The 19,236-nt window shown below is 35.5% G+C and overlaps 1 protein-coding gene across 2 annotated transcripts in view; it reads left to right on the top strand.

The window, feature by feature from the left end:
* The window catches only part of LOC139959092 (sterol regulatory element-binding protein cleavage-activating protein-like), a 61,111-nt gene that overhangs the window by 15,930 nt on the left and 25,945 nt on the right, over window positions 1-19,236 (top strand). Inside the window, exons 1-14 of one of the 2 annotated variants that reach the window (XM_071956665.1) lie at window positions 1,783-2,015; window positions 2,958-3,202; window positions 6,085-6,238; window positions 6,548-6,705; window positions 7,617-7,822; window positions 8,579-8,693; window positions 9,824-9,926; window positions 10,099-10,177; window positions 11,321-11,447; window positions 14,205-14,317; window positions 14,540-14,634; window positions 16,665-16,763; window positions 17,168-17,362; window positions 17,629-18,041. In XM_071956665.1, the coding sequence (XP_071812766.1) occupies window positions 1,953-2,015; window positions 2,958-3,202; window positions 6,085-6,238; window positions 6,548-6,705; window positions 7,617-7,822; window positions 8,579-8,693; window positions 9,824-9,926; window positions 10,099-10,177; window positions 11,321-11,447; window positions 14,205-14,317; window positions 14,540-14,634; window positions 16,665-16,763; window positions 17,168-17,362; window positions 17,629-18,041 (2,165 nt within the window). In that variant the 5' untranslated portion in view covers window positions 1,783-1,952. Of the gene's footprint in view, window positions 1-1,782; window positions 2,016-2,957; window positions 3,203-6,084; window positions 6,239-6,547; window positions 6,706-7,616; window positions 7,823-8,578; window positions 8,694-9,823; window positions 9,927-10,098; window positions 10,178-11,320; window positions 11,448-14,204; window positions 14,318-14,539; window positions 14,635-16,664; window positions 16,764-17,167; window positions 17,363-17,628; window positions 18,042-19,236 lie in introns of those variants that run through there. The other variant, XM_071956666.1, reaches the window with a different exon arrangement.

Raw genomic sequence — 19,236 nt, 5'->3', positions numbered from 1 at the left:
ACAAAGTGATACGAAAGTCAACCATAGTTTAACCTTGTTTCTTTCTCTTTTAAAACCCTGCCATTGCAGCATTTCCTTGATTAGTGTTTAGGAATTACCAACATCGATCAGATGTACTAACGTCTTATCATCCATAATATAAGGCCATCATAACCTAGGCCAAGCATAGGCATAGCCTATAGGCCTATGTATTACTTGATAAATATAACGTCAACTTTGCAGCGTAGGCTTATGCACATAATCAACAGAAATTTCGACATTTGCCTACAATATCATACAAGTGTACATATATTTTTTACCACTTTTTGGCTAAGTTATTCTATTCTTACCTTTGTCAAACGTTTTCCGATCATTTGGACTGCCATCTCTGTTAGATTGGAGCAAGGGATGGGCTGTATAGCCAGGCCCTTTATTTACAGGCAGTGCGTAATCGAATCTAGGCTAGCTACAGTAGATATAAACAAAGTTTGGGCCGGGTCAAAAGGTCACGAGAAGCAGCCCTATGATTGGTCAGTTGCCCAATATCAGTCATGTCCCACAATCAAATACCACTATTTTACTACATTTTACAGTAATGTGCAAGAACTGTTTTGTTGACATAGTAAATTATGAATCTTATGATTATTTTCAAGATTATTTCCGCATTTTAAGCTACAATCACACCACTCACCAAAAAAAGTGGGCAAAGGAACCAAAAACAAGACATGGAAGACGGCCTATTTGTGGCACAGTTCCATTCAACAAATCAGCTTGTAAAATCCAAAACAGTTAAAGTACTGTTTTGTAAAGAAAATCTTGTAAAAATTTGTAAAGAAAAGAAATCGTACATTGCAAAGAAATACTGCCCTCATAAATTCAGATATATACAGAAATACATTTTAACTAAAATCTTCACACATTCACTTTGTGAACAAATGCTATTTTTGTACACTGATGTTGTCACATTTTGTCAACCTGAACAGTCCAAAAAAGGGTTTAACATTATTTTATCCATGTGTTACTGTAAGTCTTTTTCACATTACAACCAAACATAACTTCTCATTTGTGTCAAAACATCGGAGGTATTTTACTTCAGTCAGCACAAATTTACCTTGAAATACTAAAACACTCAATAATATTGAAACAAGAGAAGTGATTTTGAGGGTGCTGTTCATTCCCAGAATCAAGCTTTCAGCCTTAACAGTCATAATGCAGTGAGTGTGGAGTGTTAGAATAGTACCACTTAGGTTATAGTACTTTAACCACCACAGTTAGGGGGGGGGGTGTGGATTTCACTGTAACATTAATATATCTGTGCATACTAGTGCTACAGTAAGCATATTGACCAAAGATTACTGTTATTCTTGACAAGTATGCTTTTAATTGCAACATTTTACAAAATAAAACATATATTGATTTTATTTCTGACATAGTTATGTTGAAATATATGGATATTGATCTTAATATTGGCTATGATCTCTACTCACACTAATAATGAAGAACAAGAACAGAATATTTTGTGTAGCAGTATGTTTGACAGATTTTGTAACAACAAGCAGATATCACCCCATTATCCTGAAAGTTGGAAAATAAACAGGGTGAACCCCATTCCAGGTGATTACATCACTGTCTAAATTAAACTCTAGCAGTTGCGCTTCACTTGTGGAGAGGTAATTGGTCTACAGCTAGTTCTGCTGAGACCATTTTTATCTTAACAAAGAAGCTGTTCAACTTGACAATGACATCACCAAACCGTCATTTGTTGGAAATATATGGTGATCCTTTTTGCTGTATGTGTGATTGTAGTTGTTTAGTGGGAAGTGCTGTGACGTTAGTCTGTTGTTAAGGACATACAGTTTGGTAATACATAGCTCAAAGAAATCACACCATTTTGGTTTACTGTGCTTGATGTGTGCTTCATTTCTTCATGAATTGTTAGTTTGTTAAAACATTTCAGTTTGCAGCCATCAAAGATGTGTGTGGTGATTGTTACAAGATTATGTCGTTATGTTGTATCATGTCTTAGATCAACACAGGTAAGAAATATTGACTACACTGTGTTTTGCTATGCAGGTATCACTAATTATCTTTTAGTCTTTATGTCAAGTAGTACATTTTGTACTCTGAATGTCTATTTACTTGTGGCCTATGTTGCAACTTTACTTGCTTACATACATGTAATGTGTATTTTTGTTTTTAATGTACCTTCCTTCTAGCACGTTGTATAAATAAAGATTATGGTAGCTCTGTGGTGATTGAGCACTCTACATTGCAGGTGCGGAAGTTGGACGTATGGTCATATATTCATGCTGTAATGTTGATTGTACATCTTACAACCAAAACTGACTGAGCCATTTTCAATGCCAAGAACTTTTCATTGGTTTAGTGCTGATCATCCCAGGAAAAGTTAGAAGGTTGTTGAAGAGGACTAATTTAGTTCACACTTAGACTAATGCGACATCACCCACTTTACTTAATTTCTGACTGCTTAACAAAACTGTTGAAGATAATTGGTATCCTAAATTTTAAAAATTCAAAATCTCATACTCATATAATTTTGTATGGCTCTGTCAATTTTGATAATTTCATGATTGCATCTGACAACAACTGAGTGAACTGATTGTTGTCTTCATGATATCTAAATTATTTATCTATTTTTCAACTCAATATTACTCGCTTTAAGATAAGGTTCATATTGTCTGCCACTGATATACCCCTGTAATTGAATACTGATTTAAATTTTCTTTTATATGGCAAGTTACCACTGTGAGACTTGTCCCTCTGGCTATGCCATGTCAATATTTGCAATTTTCACCTCTTTACATAGACCACCAGGCTAAGCCAGTAGGCACATAATTGCAATGAAAAGTAGTTCTCTTTAGTAGTGAATGAAGGACATGTGTATAAATATGGTATTGCTACAAATACAGTTGTGTATAATTCATTCTGACAAAAATTGTCTTGTTTTACTTCATCAGAAAGAAACGTGGGGCCAACTTGGGCACGGAAGCACTAGAGAGAATGGTAGCTTCTTGGGAAGACTTCAGTGGTTTTGCATTTATCACTTGTTGCTAATGCTCCATTTCATCTTCGGCCCTCAAATGAGGTTCCTCAAATGGATGCAAGAGTTGGTGTCCACCACTTTTTTCCGCCATGGCATGTTTTGTGCTAAACATCCAGAGGTCATGATTCTTCTCTCTGCTATAATGGTCATCTTTTGCTGGTGAGAGAAAAGATTGTATGTCTCTGTATTTACTGGGCAACAGAAATGTATACCCCAGTAGGTTGTCAGTATTGGCCCCAAAATGAAATAGCTGAATATGTTCCTAAGTTGTCAGTGTTAACTGGAGGTTTGTACCTGCCCTCAAAATTATTCACATACATCAATGAGGGTACTGTACTGACAACATTAATGAACATTGAGAATAATTGTTGATGATTTAATGAAGAATTGTTTGTGATATACTTTCCTGTGCATGTCAACATGGAGGATTGTATTGAGGTCATTTTATTTTTCTTCCAGTGGGTATTTGTGGTAAGTTCCCTATATGGTAATGTAATTGTAGTCTATGGATGAATTATTGTATGCAATAAACACCCAATTTAATGCAAATGTTTTGTATTGTACTTTGAATTTTGGGTTTCTGAATGTACCTGAATTGTATGAATCTGATAAGTGTCCATACTTGCTCGTTTCTGAACAATGATTACTTGGTACTGCCTCTTGTAATGATTTAAACACTCATCAATTCAAATATAACCACAAACCAACCGATCCCTAACTCTACACCCTTTTTCTTTTGCACTATTGAGTAGCACACAATCATGACTATTTATTTCTTTCACCAAATGTTGGCTCATTCGCAGAGATAACACAAACAAAAAGTTAAAACCAAGACATGGTGTCCAGCCTTTGTTATTGTTTATGCTGATATGAAAACATCAATCTGACGTATGTGCTGACAGATGTATTGACCTTTCAGTTCATAACTATACTATAACTGTACTGGCTACCCTGTATATGCTGGGCATGTATTTTATGCAATCACCTTGACTAGCTCAATTACCATACATAATGACTTTCACAACATCATGCAGTAGAGAGAGAGAGCCATTCAATGGACACATCTCAAATACACTGACTCAAGTCATTAGTTGCTTCACTTGCACTGATTTGTTCTTCATGAGGTCAAGACATCCACATGCGTCAGGGTAATGTTTGGTACACCAACAGGGTTTTTTTGTTGAAATTTTTAATTCGCTTGATCTCTGCAAATCGACCAACAACTTTGCAATTTTTGAAAAAAGTGTAAGTTTCATGATTGTGTGATTATTTACTACAGAATAGTACCAAAACTTCTTTTAAATTGTCAGGATCGGTAGCATACTGTAAGAGGCTTGAAGGTAGCCTTTATAATGGTCTGTAGAAAATTTAAAAGTACCTTGTATTTACAAAATGTTTAGAGTAAACTTTGTCTGCTTATGAACACATACAGAGATCTATAATATGTATTATAATAATGTCACAGAACCACTAACACTTCTCATTCGAACAATCTACATGCTTTTTGATGTCGAGTCTACACTTTGTGCATATTTGTATGAGCTTGTAAATTCAAACAAAAAAGTGCATGGTGATTTAACTTCATACATGGTATGTAGATGCAGTCTAATCAATACGAAAACCTTTTTTTTTACCTGTGTTGGTCAAAGGTCAACAGAGGTCAAAGTATGAAAACCTTGTACACAAAGTAACTTCAAATGCAAACCTTGTATGGAATTCATACAAAGTATGCGGACCTTATAGTCTTTCGTATAGGGAGGTTGAAGGGCATTGAGGTCATCAGAGGTCAAGTCTGAACGCATTTTAACTCTATAATTTCAAACAAAGCTTGGATGAACGTCATGCATAGTATGTGGATCTTGTAAGTACAAGAACCCTATTGAGGTCAAAGTCTGAAACCTTTGTAAATGTGATAACTGCAAACCCAAAGTGATTTCAAGAATCTTATTGTTTTCCAAAACGGTCAAATGACCAGCAACTTCAAAAATAAAGTGTGGATGAACTTCATACTTGGTATGTGGATCCACCTCTGTCAGTAAAAAGAATGTTTTTTGTTTTCCTAAGAGGTCAAATGTCATTTGATGTCAAGACAGGTCAAAAGTTTTTACTTTTACAAACATGGCAACTTCAAATGTTTGGCTTGAATGAACTAACATGGTATTTTAATCCATCTTCATGAGGACAAGAACCTTGTTACAAACCAAAAATGGTAACTTAAAATTAAAACATTAAAGTATGGACTTCATACTTTGTTGGATCCACCTAAATGAGTACAAGAACCCTACAGAGGTCAAAGGTCATTTAAGGTTAAGAGAGGTTAACATTAGAAAACTTTGTAACAGGATAATTTTAACAGCAATGTGAAATGTGTATGTACATATACATGAGTGAGGACAAGAACACTATTAATATTGTTTCCCATAGAGGTCAAAGGCTATTAAATGCCAAGCTAGGTTGATGTCGGAAAAACGATATACATGATAACAAAAGCAAAGCTTGGATGAAGTTCATACTTTGTACGTTATTCCACCTTAGTGAGTGCAAAAAGTCAAGAACCCTATTGTTTTACAGTCAAACTTGAAAGTTTGTATTCATTGAATGTCCTCATAGAAGACATAGCAAGGAATCACTTAGCCTGTTGTTTTGTTTTCCTGGGTCAATACTAATGCATACTGTAGACAATAGTCACACAATTGTGATGTACACATTTGTGGTTATTTGCTACAAAATAGAAACCCCAATTTTTTTTCAGACTGTCAAGAATGAATTAAAGATTGAATACATAATGAGGCTTTAACATGAATTAATGTACTGATAGCCATATAATATCATAATACCTGAGTATTTATCCAGTGAAATGTTTTGTCCATTGGCAGCTGTCATAGATTTAATACCTTTAGTAGTCCTTGGACACACAGATATGCTTTTCAGGACTGGTTTGGCATATGACAATAGTAAACAGTAGAGCTTAACATGGTACTTCCTAAAACTCACAGGGCATTTTCCCCATGTTCTGATGACATTTCATTTTCATTTTGCAGCCTACCATTTTTGTCTCTACCAATGAGCATGACAGTGTTCCATCAGTACACTACACCTCTGACTTGGTTCCATGACCCTACCAGAAATTTCCACACAAATAATCACTTGGAGAGCGAGACATATCTGGACAATCAAGCAATGCAGCCACAATGGGTGAATATCTGCATAGCAAGTTATTATGATAAGCGTCCAAATTAATGTCATAGCTAGTATAAGTTGGTATACATAGCCCCACATTCTTATGCTTGATGACTGTTTGCCTTTCACCAAAGTTAAGCAACATTTCCAGATTTGGATACGATTATGTTCTGACAACAATATTTGACTTTAAGATACCACACAGGATGGATACCAATCATTCCCACAGAAATTCATTGGCAAATGGAGGTGGCATTTCAAGATGCTGGCTGGTTAGTTCTACTCTAATATGGACCTTCTTCTATATCTTCTTTTGCTTTTTAGTTTTCTAAGCCACCTGTTGGCTACGTGCTTCAGGTTGTTGTCAATACTACAGTGTTCCCTTGGCATGCTGGCTTAGACAAGCATGATGCATTTCGTGGACCACTAGCAAAGGCATTTGACATAAATAATGACATTCTGCAGTATGTGTCATCACAAGGGTAAGTGCAAGTTACACACCTTAGTTTCAATTGGTTGCTCCTTTATTTTACATAATTTACATTGGAAGGAACATTTTTTAAATGAACTTCTTTGAAGCAATGATGTCATTGACATTATTTATCATATGCTGTGAGTGTAACTTAAACTTTGAACATAAATATGACCAAGGTACCAAAGTAACCAGCAAGTAAATGAGACAAAAGAAAGTTCAGCATTTGACTGAAGGACTTGAAGTTTCATGGACTCTCTTTCTTTAGAATTCACATGTAAATTCATTCCTTCTTTATTTTAAGGTAAGTGAATGGCAATGCGAGGCTGTTTATCTACGTAGGTGTTCAGGTTGAACTTGGTAATTAATGTTATTTTATTTGCTCATTCAATTTGTTGGCTCTGGTTTATGTATGTTGTCCGAGGTATTAAAATCTTGAACAAATGTACAGGTTACTCATACACACAGTAGATTATTGCAGTTAGATATCTGTTAAGCCTTCGTCTTTTGAGTTCAGTCATTGCGAGTAAGTTCATATTTATAAATAACAAAAGATCCAATTGATTTCTTTTAGTTTACGTTCAGTAGCAGATTTGAAGTTTGAGGCAATTAAACTACATTTATACCTTAAATGTATACTACTACTGCAAAGGGGGAAGAAAGGTTTTGATCACCATTTTAATAATACTGAAAAACAGTTTCATGAATGAGCGATGAGATAAAGGTACTTCATGTTTCATATATTTGCCACTAAAACGAATGTCTGCTCATGGTGAAAAAAGATTGCTCAATGTAGTAAGATTTTCTAACTAAAAAGATTTTATTAGCAAAAAAACACTTCTAACCAATAAAATGCCAGCATAATTCGATAGCATGACAAGTGAAGACACTTTGCCCCTTTTCTTGTTTAATTCTCAACAGCCAAGCCACAAAATCTCTCTGTTACTATGTAACTCAAACAGCCAGGGAATTACAGCCATACTTTCCACAGCACAGTTGTTTGGTTATCTCTCCTGCCAATGCATGGACTTTGGATTATAATAGCTTCCTGTTAGATGCCAAACCTGTCAAATCCCTCCTCGATGTGGAGAGGGTGGTGCCCAGCACTGTTAAACCAGATTTGTCAGGTAAATGTTAATCCTCAGTGTCATGAACAAAGTCTAATTTAGTTTGCTGTCTCATTGCTTTGTTGTTAAGCAGCTTTTAATTCACTTGAATGTGGTCCACGATGTTAATCTCAGTTGTGTGAAGCTTTATCATTACCTACACATAGTTCCCTGCAAATTCATTACAAAACAGGATCTTCCTTTTCATGTTGAGTGTTTACAAGTTAATCTGCAGGTTGCTATGCTCTGTATATAGATGTGATTTAATTCAGTCTTCTCCTACCTGTCTCCAATCAACAGATGCTCCTTCCCACATATTTATTTACTGTAAGCACTGCATCCTCTTTGACCCACCTCCAGGTCACTCCTCACTTTCTCCTCATTTGGAATCTGCCATTAAGGAGTGAACAACCTACAGTAAAAAACCCTGACTTGTACTTTAGTCTGCTCCTGTTTAGGGAGACAATGTTTTTATTTGCCTCTCATATCATATAGAAACCAATTTGCAACTTAATCAGAACAACATCATTCATAGTAACCAGTTTTAACTTCAATTTGAAGTTATTGTTCCAAGATAAAACTTTGCATTGGTTCACAGTTCAATGGAAGACTCAGTTGATGAATTAATCTTATAGATTATTGTAAGTTCTTTTGTACAGTTCTCTTGTGATAGTTAGAGTTATTTGAAGCATTCATAATTTCAATAGCAGAAACAATATGTATATTCTGCTGACAATGACTTTGTGGTTCTACCGTTTCTTCTTTTGATTTCACCAGAATTATTGATTGGGTTTTCTCCATGGCAGTCTGGGTTTAAGCGACACACCATACGGAGTAGATCTCGTCAAATCACATACGCTGTCACAGTCATATTACACACTTACAATGAAAGGTAAGCTTGAGTCCTACTGGGAATCAATTTATTGCTGGGATTATATCCAACATGTCATATGTTGTTTGGTAGTTTCTATGTGTCACAAGTTTGATCCAGAGGAATCAAGACACAGAGGAGAAATTAAGGAAAGGTTGCTCTGATGAGAGACCATGTCAAAAGAATACAACAAACACTCAATTTTAGGTTTTGTAAATCCTTATCAGCTTCTTGGATTATACAACCATAGAAATACACATATAAGAACATATAGAATTATAATTTAAATTTAATGTTAATTCTAACTTTAGGTTGTCCTTGTGAGGCCATCTCAACTCTGGCACGAACAAACAGTTATTAATGGGGCAAATTAGTTGGTGGGTATAATCAGCTGGGGCGATATGGTTAATGTCCTTTATGTATGTGGTGATGTTTGGAGTGATCGATACACCCTAGAAGTAACCATGGACATATGTAAAAACCGGGAGGTTGTCCCTGACCAGGTAGGATTAGGGGAACCTGGCGTCAGCTAGTTTACTCACAATTGGAACCCTTGAGTACTTTGGTTGACCCTCTAACAACAGTTGATATAATATAAAATACTTCCTCGTGTCCTCAGCGAAACAAGCAAGATTGCTTTCAGGTCCTCAGCGACCAGAAACTACAACATCCAACCCTCAGCAGTACGATGAAAAATATCTAGGCTAGGATAGTTTCTCCTCATTGGCAAATCCATTGTCTTTTCCTTAAGTTTAGTGCTTGCACGTTGCTAGATTTTGTGCAACTCAACGCAACCTTATATAACCCTGTCGTGCTGGTATTACATAATCACATCGATATAACAAAAGCGAAAATTCATAGCTTCAACAACACAAAAGATAAAGCTGGATGCCAACATCTGCATTTGTGCATAGTAACATTGTACTATCGTTTGGCTATTTAACAACTTGGCAATGTCGTATCATTGACAAAACAATAGACAAAACTTATAGATGCCAACATCTGCATACTTGTATATTTTACATTGTCAAATATCATTACTTAACAACCTAAGAACTCTGTATATTTTCCATAATAAAATTGCATATTTGACACTGGGATAGATGTTAATGCTATATCCTGCTAAACTTTATTTTGTCTTTTATTACTAGCTTCGTGAGAGGTTTACAGCATCATTTACAGGAAAAGCACAATCCTAGTAACTTACAAGAGAAGTGGAGTACTGATGAAACTATATTACACATCCATTACAAGGTACATATGTTACTTGCATATTTTCATATTTCACAGAGATCCTACAAGAATCATGAAAGTGATAACGTGTAAATGCATTTTGTAAAATCTTGTTAATACTGATGGGTGCAGGTAACAAGCCTTTCTGTGGCATAGAAAATTGAAAACTTATCTTTTCATTTTGATTCTCCAGAACATTTTGAACCTGCAAGATATTTCAGCCCTGGGAGCTGTTTACTGCCTTCTACTTCTCTATGTTTATTTTTCAGTCAGTGAGTAACCAGCTGTTTTCTATTCAATAAATATACTACTTATTGAGTTATTGCAAGCTTGACAACAACATGTATTTTTGTTTCTGCTCCAGGACCTCTTGAGCAATTTGTGTTAAATTTTGTGATGGGGTCATATGTGGAATTGTTTCAGCAAGGTACTTAGCCTTGCAGTGATAATAATATCAAAGACAATCTAGAGGCTGTTGTATCATGGCAGATATGTCTAAGTGCCAATCACACAGGTTTATGACCTTAAGTGTCTTACCATTACTATCTTATATGCTTGCTGACCTTCCGAAAATGTCCTCAAAGCACACCGAGTGATGGACGTAAACCATAGGATGTTTATCGGTACTGTCAGGTGCAAAGTTCAGAACTGACCCAGTAGCTACTGACACACATGACAGAACAACTTTGTAACAAGTTGTGATAAAAGTGATGGTGATAACTGTAGCCTGCAATAAAGCCTTGTTTTACTAGCCAGGCTATACAGCTTGACACTGTATCCAAATGTTCACGTTATGTACTCCTGAAAAGGAAGTTGATGCAGGAAAGTGTTTTCTACACAAAAGGATACCAATTGTAAAATCATAGGTTTTTGCTACCTTTCAACTTTTAAGGTAAAGCTTTAGATTGCTGATTTTGTCCTTGAAACATTCTGTGTTATTTGGTATTGCCTTTGTAGCGTATACTCTGTACATGAAAATGTCTTTTAACAAACATGCCGTAAATAACTTCTACTTATCATACCTTGCAATACCTGTCTTAACTGATACACTGAGCATCAAAGTACAAGCACAGCAGTAGAAATAATAATGAGATTGCATTGCTACTCTGTTCTACTTTGTCATTAATAATTACACAAATGTGGAAATACTTGACTATTTTGCATGTGAAAAACAAAAAGCCTCTACAAAGTGCAGATGATTCAGCTTTCTTATCTCATAACCTACTTTAACTTGAGTCAGTAATGAAAATTGGAGAGTTGTTGGCAGTATTACCAACCAACTGAAATTTGTAATATAAAAGAAAGTTTTGGTACATGATGGCCATATTTCTATATGCAGACTGTTATTTTCTAAATTGCAATGCTGCTCTTGTGCAATTTTTTTGGATACTAAACATAAACTTTTTGTTTGTCAGGTCGTATAGACATGGTGAAGTCTAAATGGGGACTGGCTTTCAGTGCCACGATACTAGTATCACTGTCACCATTGATGGCTGTGGGAGTAACTTTGCTCCTTGGAGTGGAGACAACTCTGAATGAAGGGTAAGGCTTGGACAGTATCTGACAGAGAAAATACCTTCCTTTCTTCCTGTTCTTATCATCTGTCAGATGTCATAGTTCAGCATGATTGGTTTCAATGTAAACCGTAGCCTTTGCAATCATGGTGACGTATGTACTGTATGTGTGTGTGTTGATGTACATGTGTGAAGAAGCCTTACTTGTAAGCATACTTCAAAAAGGGAAACTAAGAGGGATCTAAAAGTTTGTATGTAAATTCCTCTTACTGGAGGTCAATGATCAGAGGCGAAAATATGAAAAGCTGGTAAATAGACATCCTCAATCTTAGATCAATCTCAAATTTAGCATGTGGATGTTCCATATGGAAATGATGAACCATATTGCTTCTGTTGGTGGTCATAGATCATTTGTGGTCAGCAGAAGTCAAAGTTTGTAAACCTTGTAAACACAATATCTCAAGAATCGAATCTTAGGAGGATCTCATAATTAGTATGTTGATACCACATATTGTGGTGATAAATCAAATTATTTTTGTTGAAGGTCAAAGGTCATCAGAGATCAGAGTCATGTTAACATGATATCTCATATAAGGAATTTGCAATGAATCTCACATTCCATATGTGTGCCCTAATATTTCAGCCTTACTATGTTTAACTTAATTAGCATTGCCAATGGAGCTTATGCCACAGTGGTAGTGTATATCTACCTATGTCTGTCAATTTTCCAACCCATTTGCTCAATCCTGATGTTGTTGCCCATCTAAGATCATGAAGTCAAGGCAGGACATGAAGTACATTAAATTCTTCTTTTCATTGGGTTTTAATCTGATTGAGATGAAAATTATTGGCAGTGGTCAATTGGTGAGTCCTCACTCACCAAAGTTTACTAAGATGAGATGTCAAAGCAGAAGTAAGCCCAAAATCTTTGAAAAGTTCCTACTCAAAAGACTTATCATACTTAGTATTGAGGTTCACCTTTTTAAGTAACACATTAGTTGTTTCTCATGGATGTCAAAGATCATTTAAATTAAACAGAAGTGAAAGTTTGAAAGTCTTGTAAGCAAACTAACTCCAAAGTAAACTGATATGAACACCAAAGTTGGTGTTAAGATACAACTAATTGAGCATATTGAGATTTCTGTTATTCTCTGATGAAGTCTAGTGTCATTCCAATTTGACAGTGATCAAAGTCTGAAAAATTTGTAATCACAATATTTAAATATTTGATACTTGGATGAACTTCATATTGGTATTGGATCCAACTTTAGAAGTACAAGAACCATGTGTTCACAGTTTACATGCATTTCTGTGCCTCATAGAAATGTGGCAAGGAATCACTGAGACTTTTTAGCTTTCTGGTTTGTTTCATTGTTTGATTCCTTGCTGGAGGCAAAAAGAATCTATGCGATGGTGATATCCTGTGTCTATGTATGTGACACTTGTAAACACTGTAACTTAAAAAGGTATTGGTGGATTAACTTCATACTTGGTCGAGGATCCATCTAATTGAGTACAAAGGAGCCTATTGTTTTCTGTGAAGTTCAATTGTCCATTTGGGGTCAACAGAGGTCAAAGTCTGAAAACTTTGTGAACTTGAGTTATCATGTTCACAAAGCAGTTCAAGTCAACTTAAATGTGTTAAGTTCACTTAGGTATGTATCAAACTGCATCTTGGTTAGTACTGGGTTCTTATACTGTTGTCAAATGAGAGGTAACAGTACTTGGAATGAACACATGCTGGTGTACAGATGATCAAAAAAAGTGTTATATCACAGAGACAGCAGTATTCTCAGTCATTCCTTGAGAATGATTCATCACTACATATAGTAAACCTGATCAAACACATACATACACACATGTATGACTGGTGAGCTTTTGACATATTCCTTAGGCCTTAATCAAATTGTTAGCAGCAAAATTGGTTGATGTTTTGTGGAAGAGCCATGATTCCTCTATCAATTTCTGCCAACTAAGCATTTTATTTGTGAGAAATTTACCTCTAAGGGTTAGGTTGACCTACGAGTGAAATGAAACTTAAAAAGCCCATAGCTTTCAGAATGTTCATTGTGGCAATTGCTCAATACACATCTGCCATCTATATATAATGATATGGATATTCACTTGGTCATAAATAATTGTTTAATCTTGGTCCATTTCAGGTCAAAGTTAATTTAATGTTCCTTTTGAATCACTTTGGCAACGTTTGGAACTACCACAGCATCGGTGATTACTGATCAAAATTATTAATAAAAACTATTCAATTGTGTTTTAATCTGGAGGAGGGGAGGGGTGTGGGGAGGATTGGGGCCCAAGGAGATGGTGTTCTCTAAGGATGATTTTTTTTTTGTCAGTATTGAGTAAACTACCTGTACTCAATGGAATCTCTTGTTGAAATACTTCCTACTACAGGCATGCCTCAATATTCACCAAAGTTTTCAAGATCTTGAGTAGTAGAGTAGCCCATGTGGGATTCTCAAGACTTTGAAGTCACAATTTCTATGAATCTGTGAAAGAATTTTTGGTGTGAAAAAGAAATTGCTAGAGTGATATTAATTTCTTGTCTTCAAACATTGTATACCTGTAAACATACAAGTTTGAGATTGTAGATGTAAAATTAATGGAGACTAAGCATAGTATTTTTATTTTAATGTACACATTAAGCATAATTTTTTTTAAATCCACAAATTAAGCATACATTAAAAATGAAAGATATCTTGTCATGAAGAATACTTTTGCAAGATGTGAGAGATTGTGTTATCAGTAATGTTATATCAATCTTCAGGGAGGTTTTTCCATACTTGGTAATCATCATTGGACTTGAAAATACTCTGGTCATGACTAACTCTGTGGCATCCACCCAAATGGATCTAGATGTACCCACCAGGATAGCTACAGGTAAAACTCTCTTTGATTTATGTCTTTTCTTCATCCATACTTACCTATTGACATGTTACATTAAGTATCATTTGAGTCAAGTTGTGCGGTAGAATATTTTGCTAGGTGATTGTGATTTGTTATGCTTGTGGAAGTATTAATTACATTGTACTTTTGTTGTATCATCTATGTTGTTGGCTGGCTCATTGCATAGTTATTTTGTTTCTTGTTACTTTGTTACAGGGTTAAGTGGAGAAGGCTGGTACATAATGAAGAATCTCTGCACAGGCTTATCAATTGTGTTTTTGGGTCACTTTACATTCGTTCCAGCTATACAGGTAAATTATATCAGCATCTTTTAGAAATGTAAACTCGCTATTGAGAAAATCCCTTGGTTGTGTGTACAAAGTAGTAAACATAGTGCCTGTGGTCTGCCTGGAAGTCAGAAGTGACCAAAATGTGGTACAAGTATGGAAGTCCAGTGTCAAGAATTGATGAGCGAAGGCTTTTGTTTAAGATTTAATCTCATAATTTATCCAGTGTTGTTGAATCATGTCAATGTCTTGAACTCGAGTTAGACTCTAGCCACATTGTTTCTACTTGTGACTTGACTTGACATTAATGACTTGTGGCTTGACTTGGCATTAATGACTTGTGACTTAACTTGACATTAATGACTTGTGGCTTGACTTGACATTAATGACTTGTGGCTTGACTTGACATTAATGACTTGTGGATTAACTTGACATTAATGACTTGTGGCTTGACTTGACATTAATGACTCGTGGCTTGACTTGACAAGGGATGGACTGTGGCTTGACTTGACTTGAACTTCTTGACATTACTAGAGTAGATGCTTGTTATAAGAAAATGGTAAAGCCAATTATGCAATCGTTGAACAAATATTGAGTTTAATTCTTTCTGACACTGACATTCCACTTGAAACGGTTCAGTTCGAAGGGGGCACAACCATCAAGTGCCAGTGAAACGTGTCAATGATTTAAGTCGGTAAACCACAAAGTTACCTCCAAATGTTTAAACAAGGGGGATCATATGCACTCAGTGCCACCAATTGCGGTATGTGAATGTTTTCCACATAGGGGGCACTAAAGGGCACATTAAACTTACAAAATTGGAAAAAGTACTTTGTATTGCCAAATTGGGTCACACATTATGTATGACAAGAACACTTTTGAAGATTTGTACAAAATGGGGGTGTGGTTGGGGAGGGGGGGTAGGCCTCCTGTGTCCTTCTTGGCTCAGCTGCCCCTGCTTGATAAGGTCAAAGTTTAGCATTATCAGTATCTTTTAGCATATTCAAGCCTGTTTCAATCTGGTATTAATTAGGAAAGTTAGCAGTGATCTTCAGAAAACTTTGTATTGACACTAGCATGTCATCTAGCAACCCTTGACTGCATCAAGGTAGGATGGTAAAAGAAAATTCGTAACTGACAATATCACAACATTAGTATTTTAGTATGATTCACAAGGTCAACCTTGGATAAAGTTCTACCGTGAAATGTTGATCCATCTTGGAATTCAAGGATTTAAAACCTTTTAACATGATAACTCACAAAGTGAAGATTGAATGAGCTTAATACTTGGTATATAGATCCAACTTGGTGAGTGAAAGAACATTAACAAATTGGTGTAGGTCAAATGTCATTTCAGGTCAACATTGCTCAAATATTGCTCAAAAGTGTGGCTTGCAGGAAGTTAATACTTTTGCATGTATATCCATCTACAATAAAGTTAAGTTGCTGTCAATTGCACAAGATTATTACTGTTGTTAAGTGCCTCATAACATTGTAACTGGAGCTCACTGATGTACCAACAGACTCACATCAGTTCACATGTATATTTCTTGCTGAACCTTAGCTGTTGATGTGTTGTTTGGCTTATGCCTTTAGTATGACTTCATATGTTGCTTTTATATTTGACTTGATTTGCAATAGAATCAAATGACCTGTGTCTTGAAGTGACAAAAATGCTCGGTTACAACACTGGTTCTTGCTGAATTCAAAGAGTACCATTAAGGTGATCTGTGTGTACATTCAGATCACATTTAACATTATGTTGGTTACCTTATGGCTCTGTAGTGATATATGGAAGGCCCTATGCTGGTGAACATAGGTTTAACCTTACTACATTTTCTTCTGCACTCACTACTTTGACTTGGTGTTGCATTTGGCATGATTCCTACCTACAGAAGGAAATTATAGTGATAACTACTGTAGAGTGCACAAGTTTTATTTTCATATGTTATTGCATCATAGGTTATATCAAGAATAAAGGAAGCACTTGCAATTGAAAATATTAATATGATTTGATTACTCCCAGTGATATTACTTTCCTTCTTTCTTGTTAGGAATTTTGTCTCTTGGCATTAATTGCAATGCTAACAGATTTCTTCCTTCAGATGTTTTTCTTTGTCCCAGTTTTATCGCTTGACTTTAGAAGGACGGAGGTGAGTAATTAGTCACAACATAGATGCATTTACTAGCTCTACATCAAGTAATACTATTTGTGTTCTTCAGGTTGTAATATGTGGATACTCACTTATCTGACTGAATCAAAATCTGAAAGACACATTTTCATAAAATGATTCAGCCATTTGTTCTTGTTTAATAACATGTTAGTGTATTCAAATGTTGTGTGTACCCTACAGTGATGTTGTCATTATACTTTATGTAAGTTAAATGTAATGATGTTGTTTGACAAATCTCATTGTTGTTGGGTTTTAAAAAAAAATTTAATCAATTATCTTGCTAACAGTGTAACCTATTGTTTATGTTAAAGCATACCTTCAGGGTGTAGTTACCAGTGGTATTAGCTATGTTCTTTTTAGTCTTTTACATCTTTTTTCCTCAGTGGGATGTGGCTGGTAGTATCAGGGGCACAAAGGATGTGGCCATAGCAATTGCAGATGAAAGTGTTGCTAAAAAGACCCAATCCCCATTTGACACTCCTTCACCAACACATGTTCCAGGCAAACCCAGTCTTCGCACAAAAGTACCATTTGGAATCCTGTTGGCCAGTCTTCGAATTCTTCAAAGGCTGATAATGGTAACACTGCTTGCCTATCTGGAGTTTAATGATTAAAAGCTTCAGATTTCTTAACTTAAAGATGTAATTATTGAGGCACTATGACACTTTGGCAAGGATGTTGGAGTTGTACTGATTATATTCTTGGGCATTAGGGTTGAAATCATGTTTTTTAGACATTAAGAATACTGAAAAGGTTATAATGACAATGCTGTAAATACTGTATAAAGAGTAATATGTTTTACACAAAAGTAACAAGTAAAGAACATTTTTCTTCCTTTTTACAGGCCTTTCTTCTGTTATGGATCATTGTATCATTTCTATTCATCTACCATTCTGGAATCGCACAGTACATATATGACTCCATAAACAATAATAATTCCACCATCTCCTCGGCAACCAATAAAGTACCTCGAGTCAAGGATCACATACAATATCTCAGCAAGGAGTTCATGGATGATAATCCCTTATCCGATCATAAACTCAATGGCGAATTGGAGAGAGGGATTAGCAGTTTTCCATTACCCTTAAAAGAACTGCAGGTGACTCCTATAACCTATCAGGAACCAGAGAGTTCTTTAGCTGAAGGAACAGAGAGGTTTCTGTTGAGTCTCTGGCTAAGCAATAAGCAACACTGGAGATTCTCAGCCTGGCATTGGCCAGCACTCCTTAATTTCTATAACATTAGTTTGTCTAATAGGTGAGTAAATTATGTAAAGTTATTGAGATGTATGGCTAACATGTCAGTGTGTGAACAGTATTGATGATGAAAGGTTACCAGGTTTTTACACTTCTTCATATATAGTATGTGTATCCAGGCCACATGCGAAGATATTTTTTACAAAACTACTGGAATATGGTTCAAAAGTAAAGAGCTTGAGATTTGTTCAGTTGAATCACCTGATAGTTTGATATTGGGTTTAGGAATTCATTAATTCAACTACATTGTGGCTAAGACATGCATTAGTATATAGCTCTAGTCCCTAAGTTGATACCTCTTATCATCAAGTTTTTATGAGGTGCAGTTATGCTACAAGAGAGAATCCACTTCACAGGTTCCTAATATTTGGCAAAATTGGATGTTTATTGATTGAATTTTTAACTCAACACAATATGAGTTAATTTCCCCAAACAAGTTTACACACCTGTAATGTTTGGAGTTTTTGAAATAAGATGGTAAAGTTTTTGCACATTCAGCAAAGGGTTAATTAAGTTAATTTAAAAAATGCTAGTCATTATTGGTGTATCCTGATGTCTAATCTATTCTCCCTTCCATTGTCAAGCTTACATACATTGCCTATGCTGAACATATCATGAGAGTTCTGTGTGGTCATGTGATCTCACTTACATATTGGAAACTGTACAGGCTATCGCTTATGAGAAGTACAATTCTATTTGTGTCTTAAATAGTAGCACATTCTTGGTCACTCTTACCTGGAACAGCAAATAAGTAGATATAAAAATAAACTTTTCTGAAAATTGCTGCTCAAATACTTTTACAACTAAGAAATTGTATCACTGAGTTGCATATCTTTATACAGCACGACATTTTGAGTGCAACTTTTGAAATCATCCTGATTTCTGCCAAACTCTTGACAAACAATGCTCCAAAATGTTGATTTTGTACAGAATTAGATAAATAACCAAATTCATAATCTAGTTTACTTTGGATAGTACTACCTTAAGTGGAAACAGTTATAAACAATATATGCACCCCTGGCATGCACTGGAAAGGATTACCAACATCTAGGCTGATTAGCTCACTTGATAGAGCAATGGATTCATATTTCTGAGATCACTTATTCAATCCCATTTTAACTAAAAGTTCTTTTCTCTTTAAAAATTTGTTTATTACTTGCCATTAATATTTCTATATGATTGACTTACTTATATTG

Source organism: Apostichopus japonicus, chromosome 18 (genome assembly GCF_037975245.1).
Source record: "Apostichopus japonicus isolate 1M-3 chromosome 18, ASM3797524v1, whole genome shotgun sequence".
NCBI lineage: Eukaryota > Metazoa > Echinodermata > Holothuroidea > Aspidochirotida > Stichopodidae > Apostichopus > Apostichopus japonicus.
The sequence above is the reverse complement of the archived record's forward strand: the minus strand, read 5'-3'. Positions and strand labels throughout refer to the sequence as shown.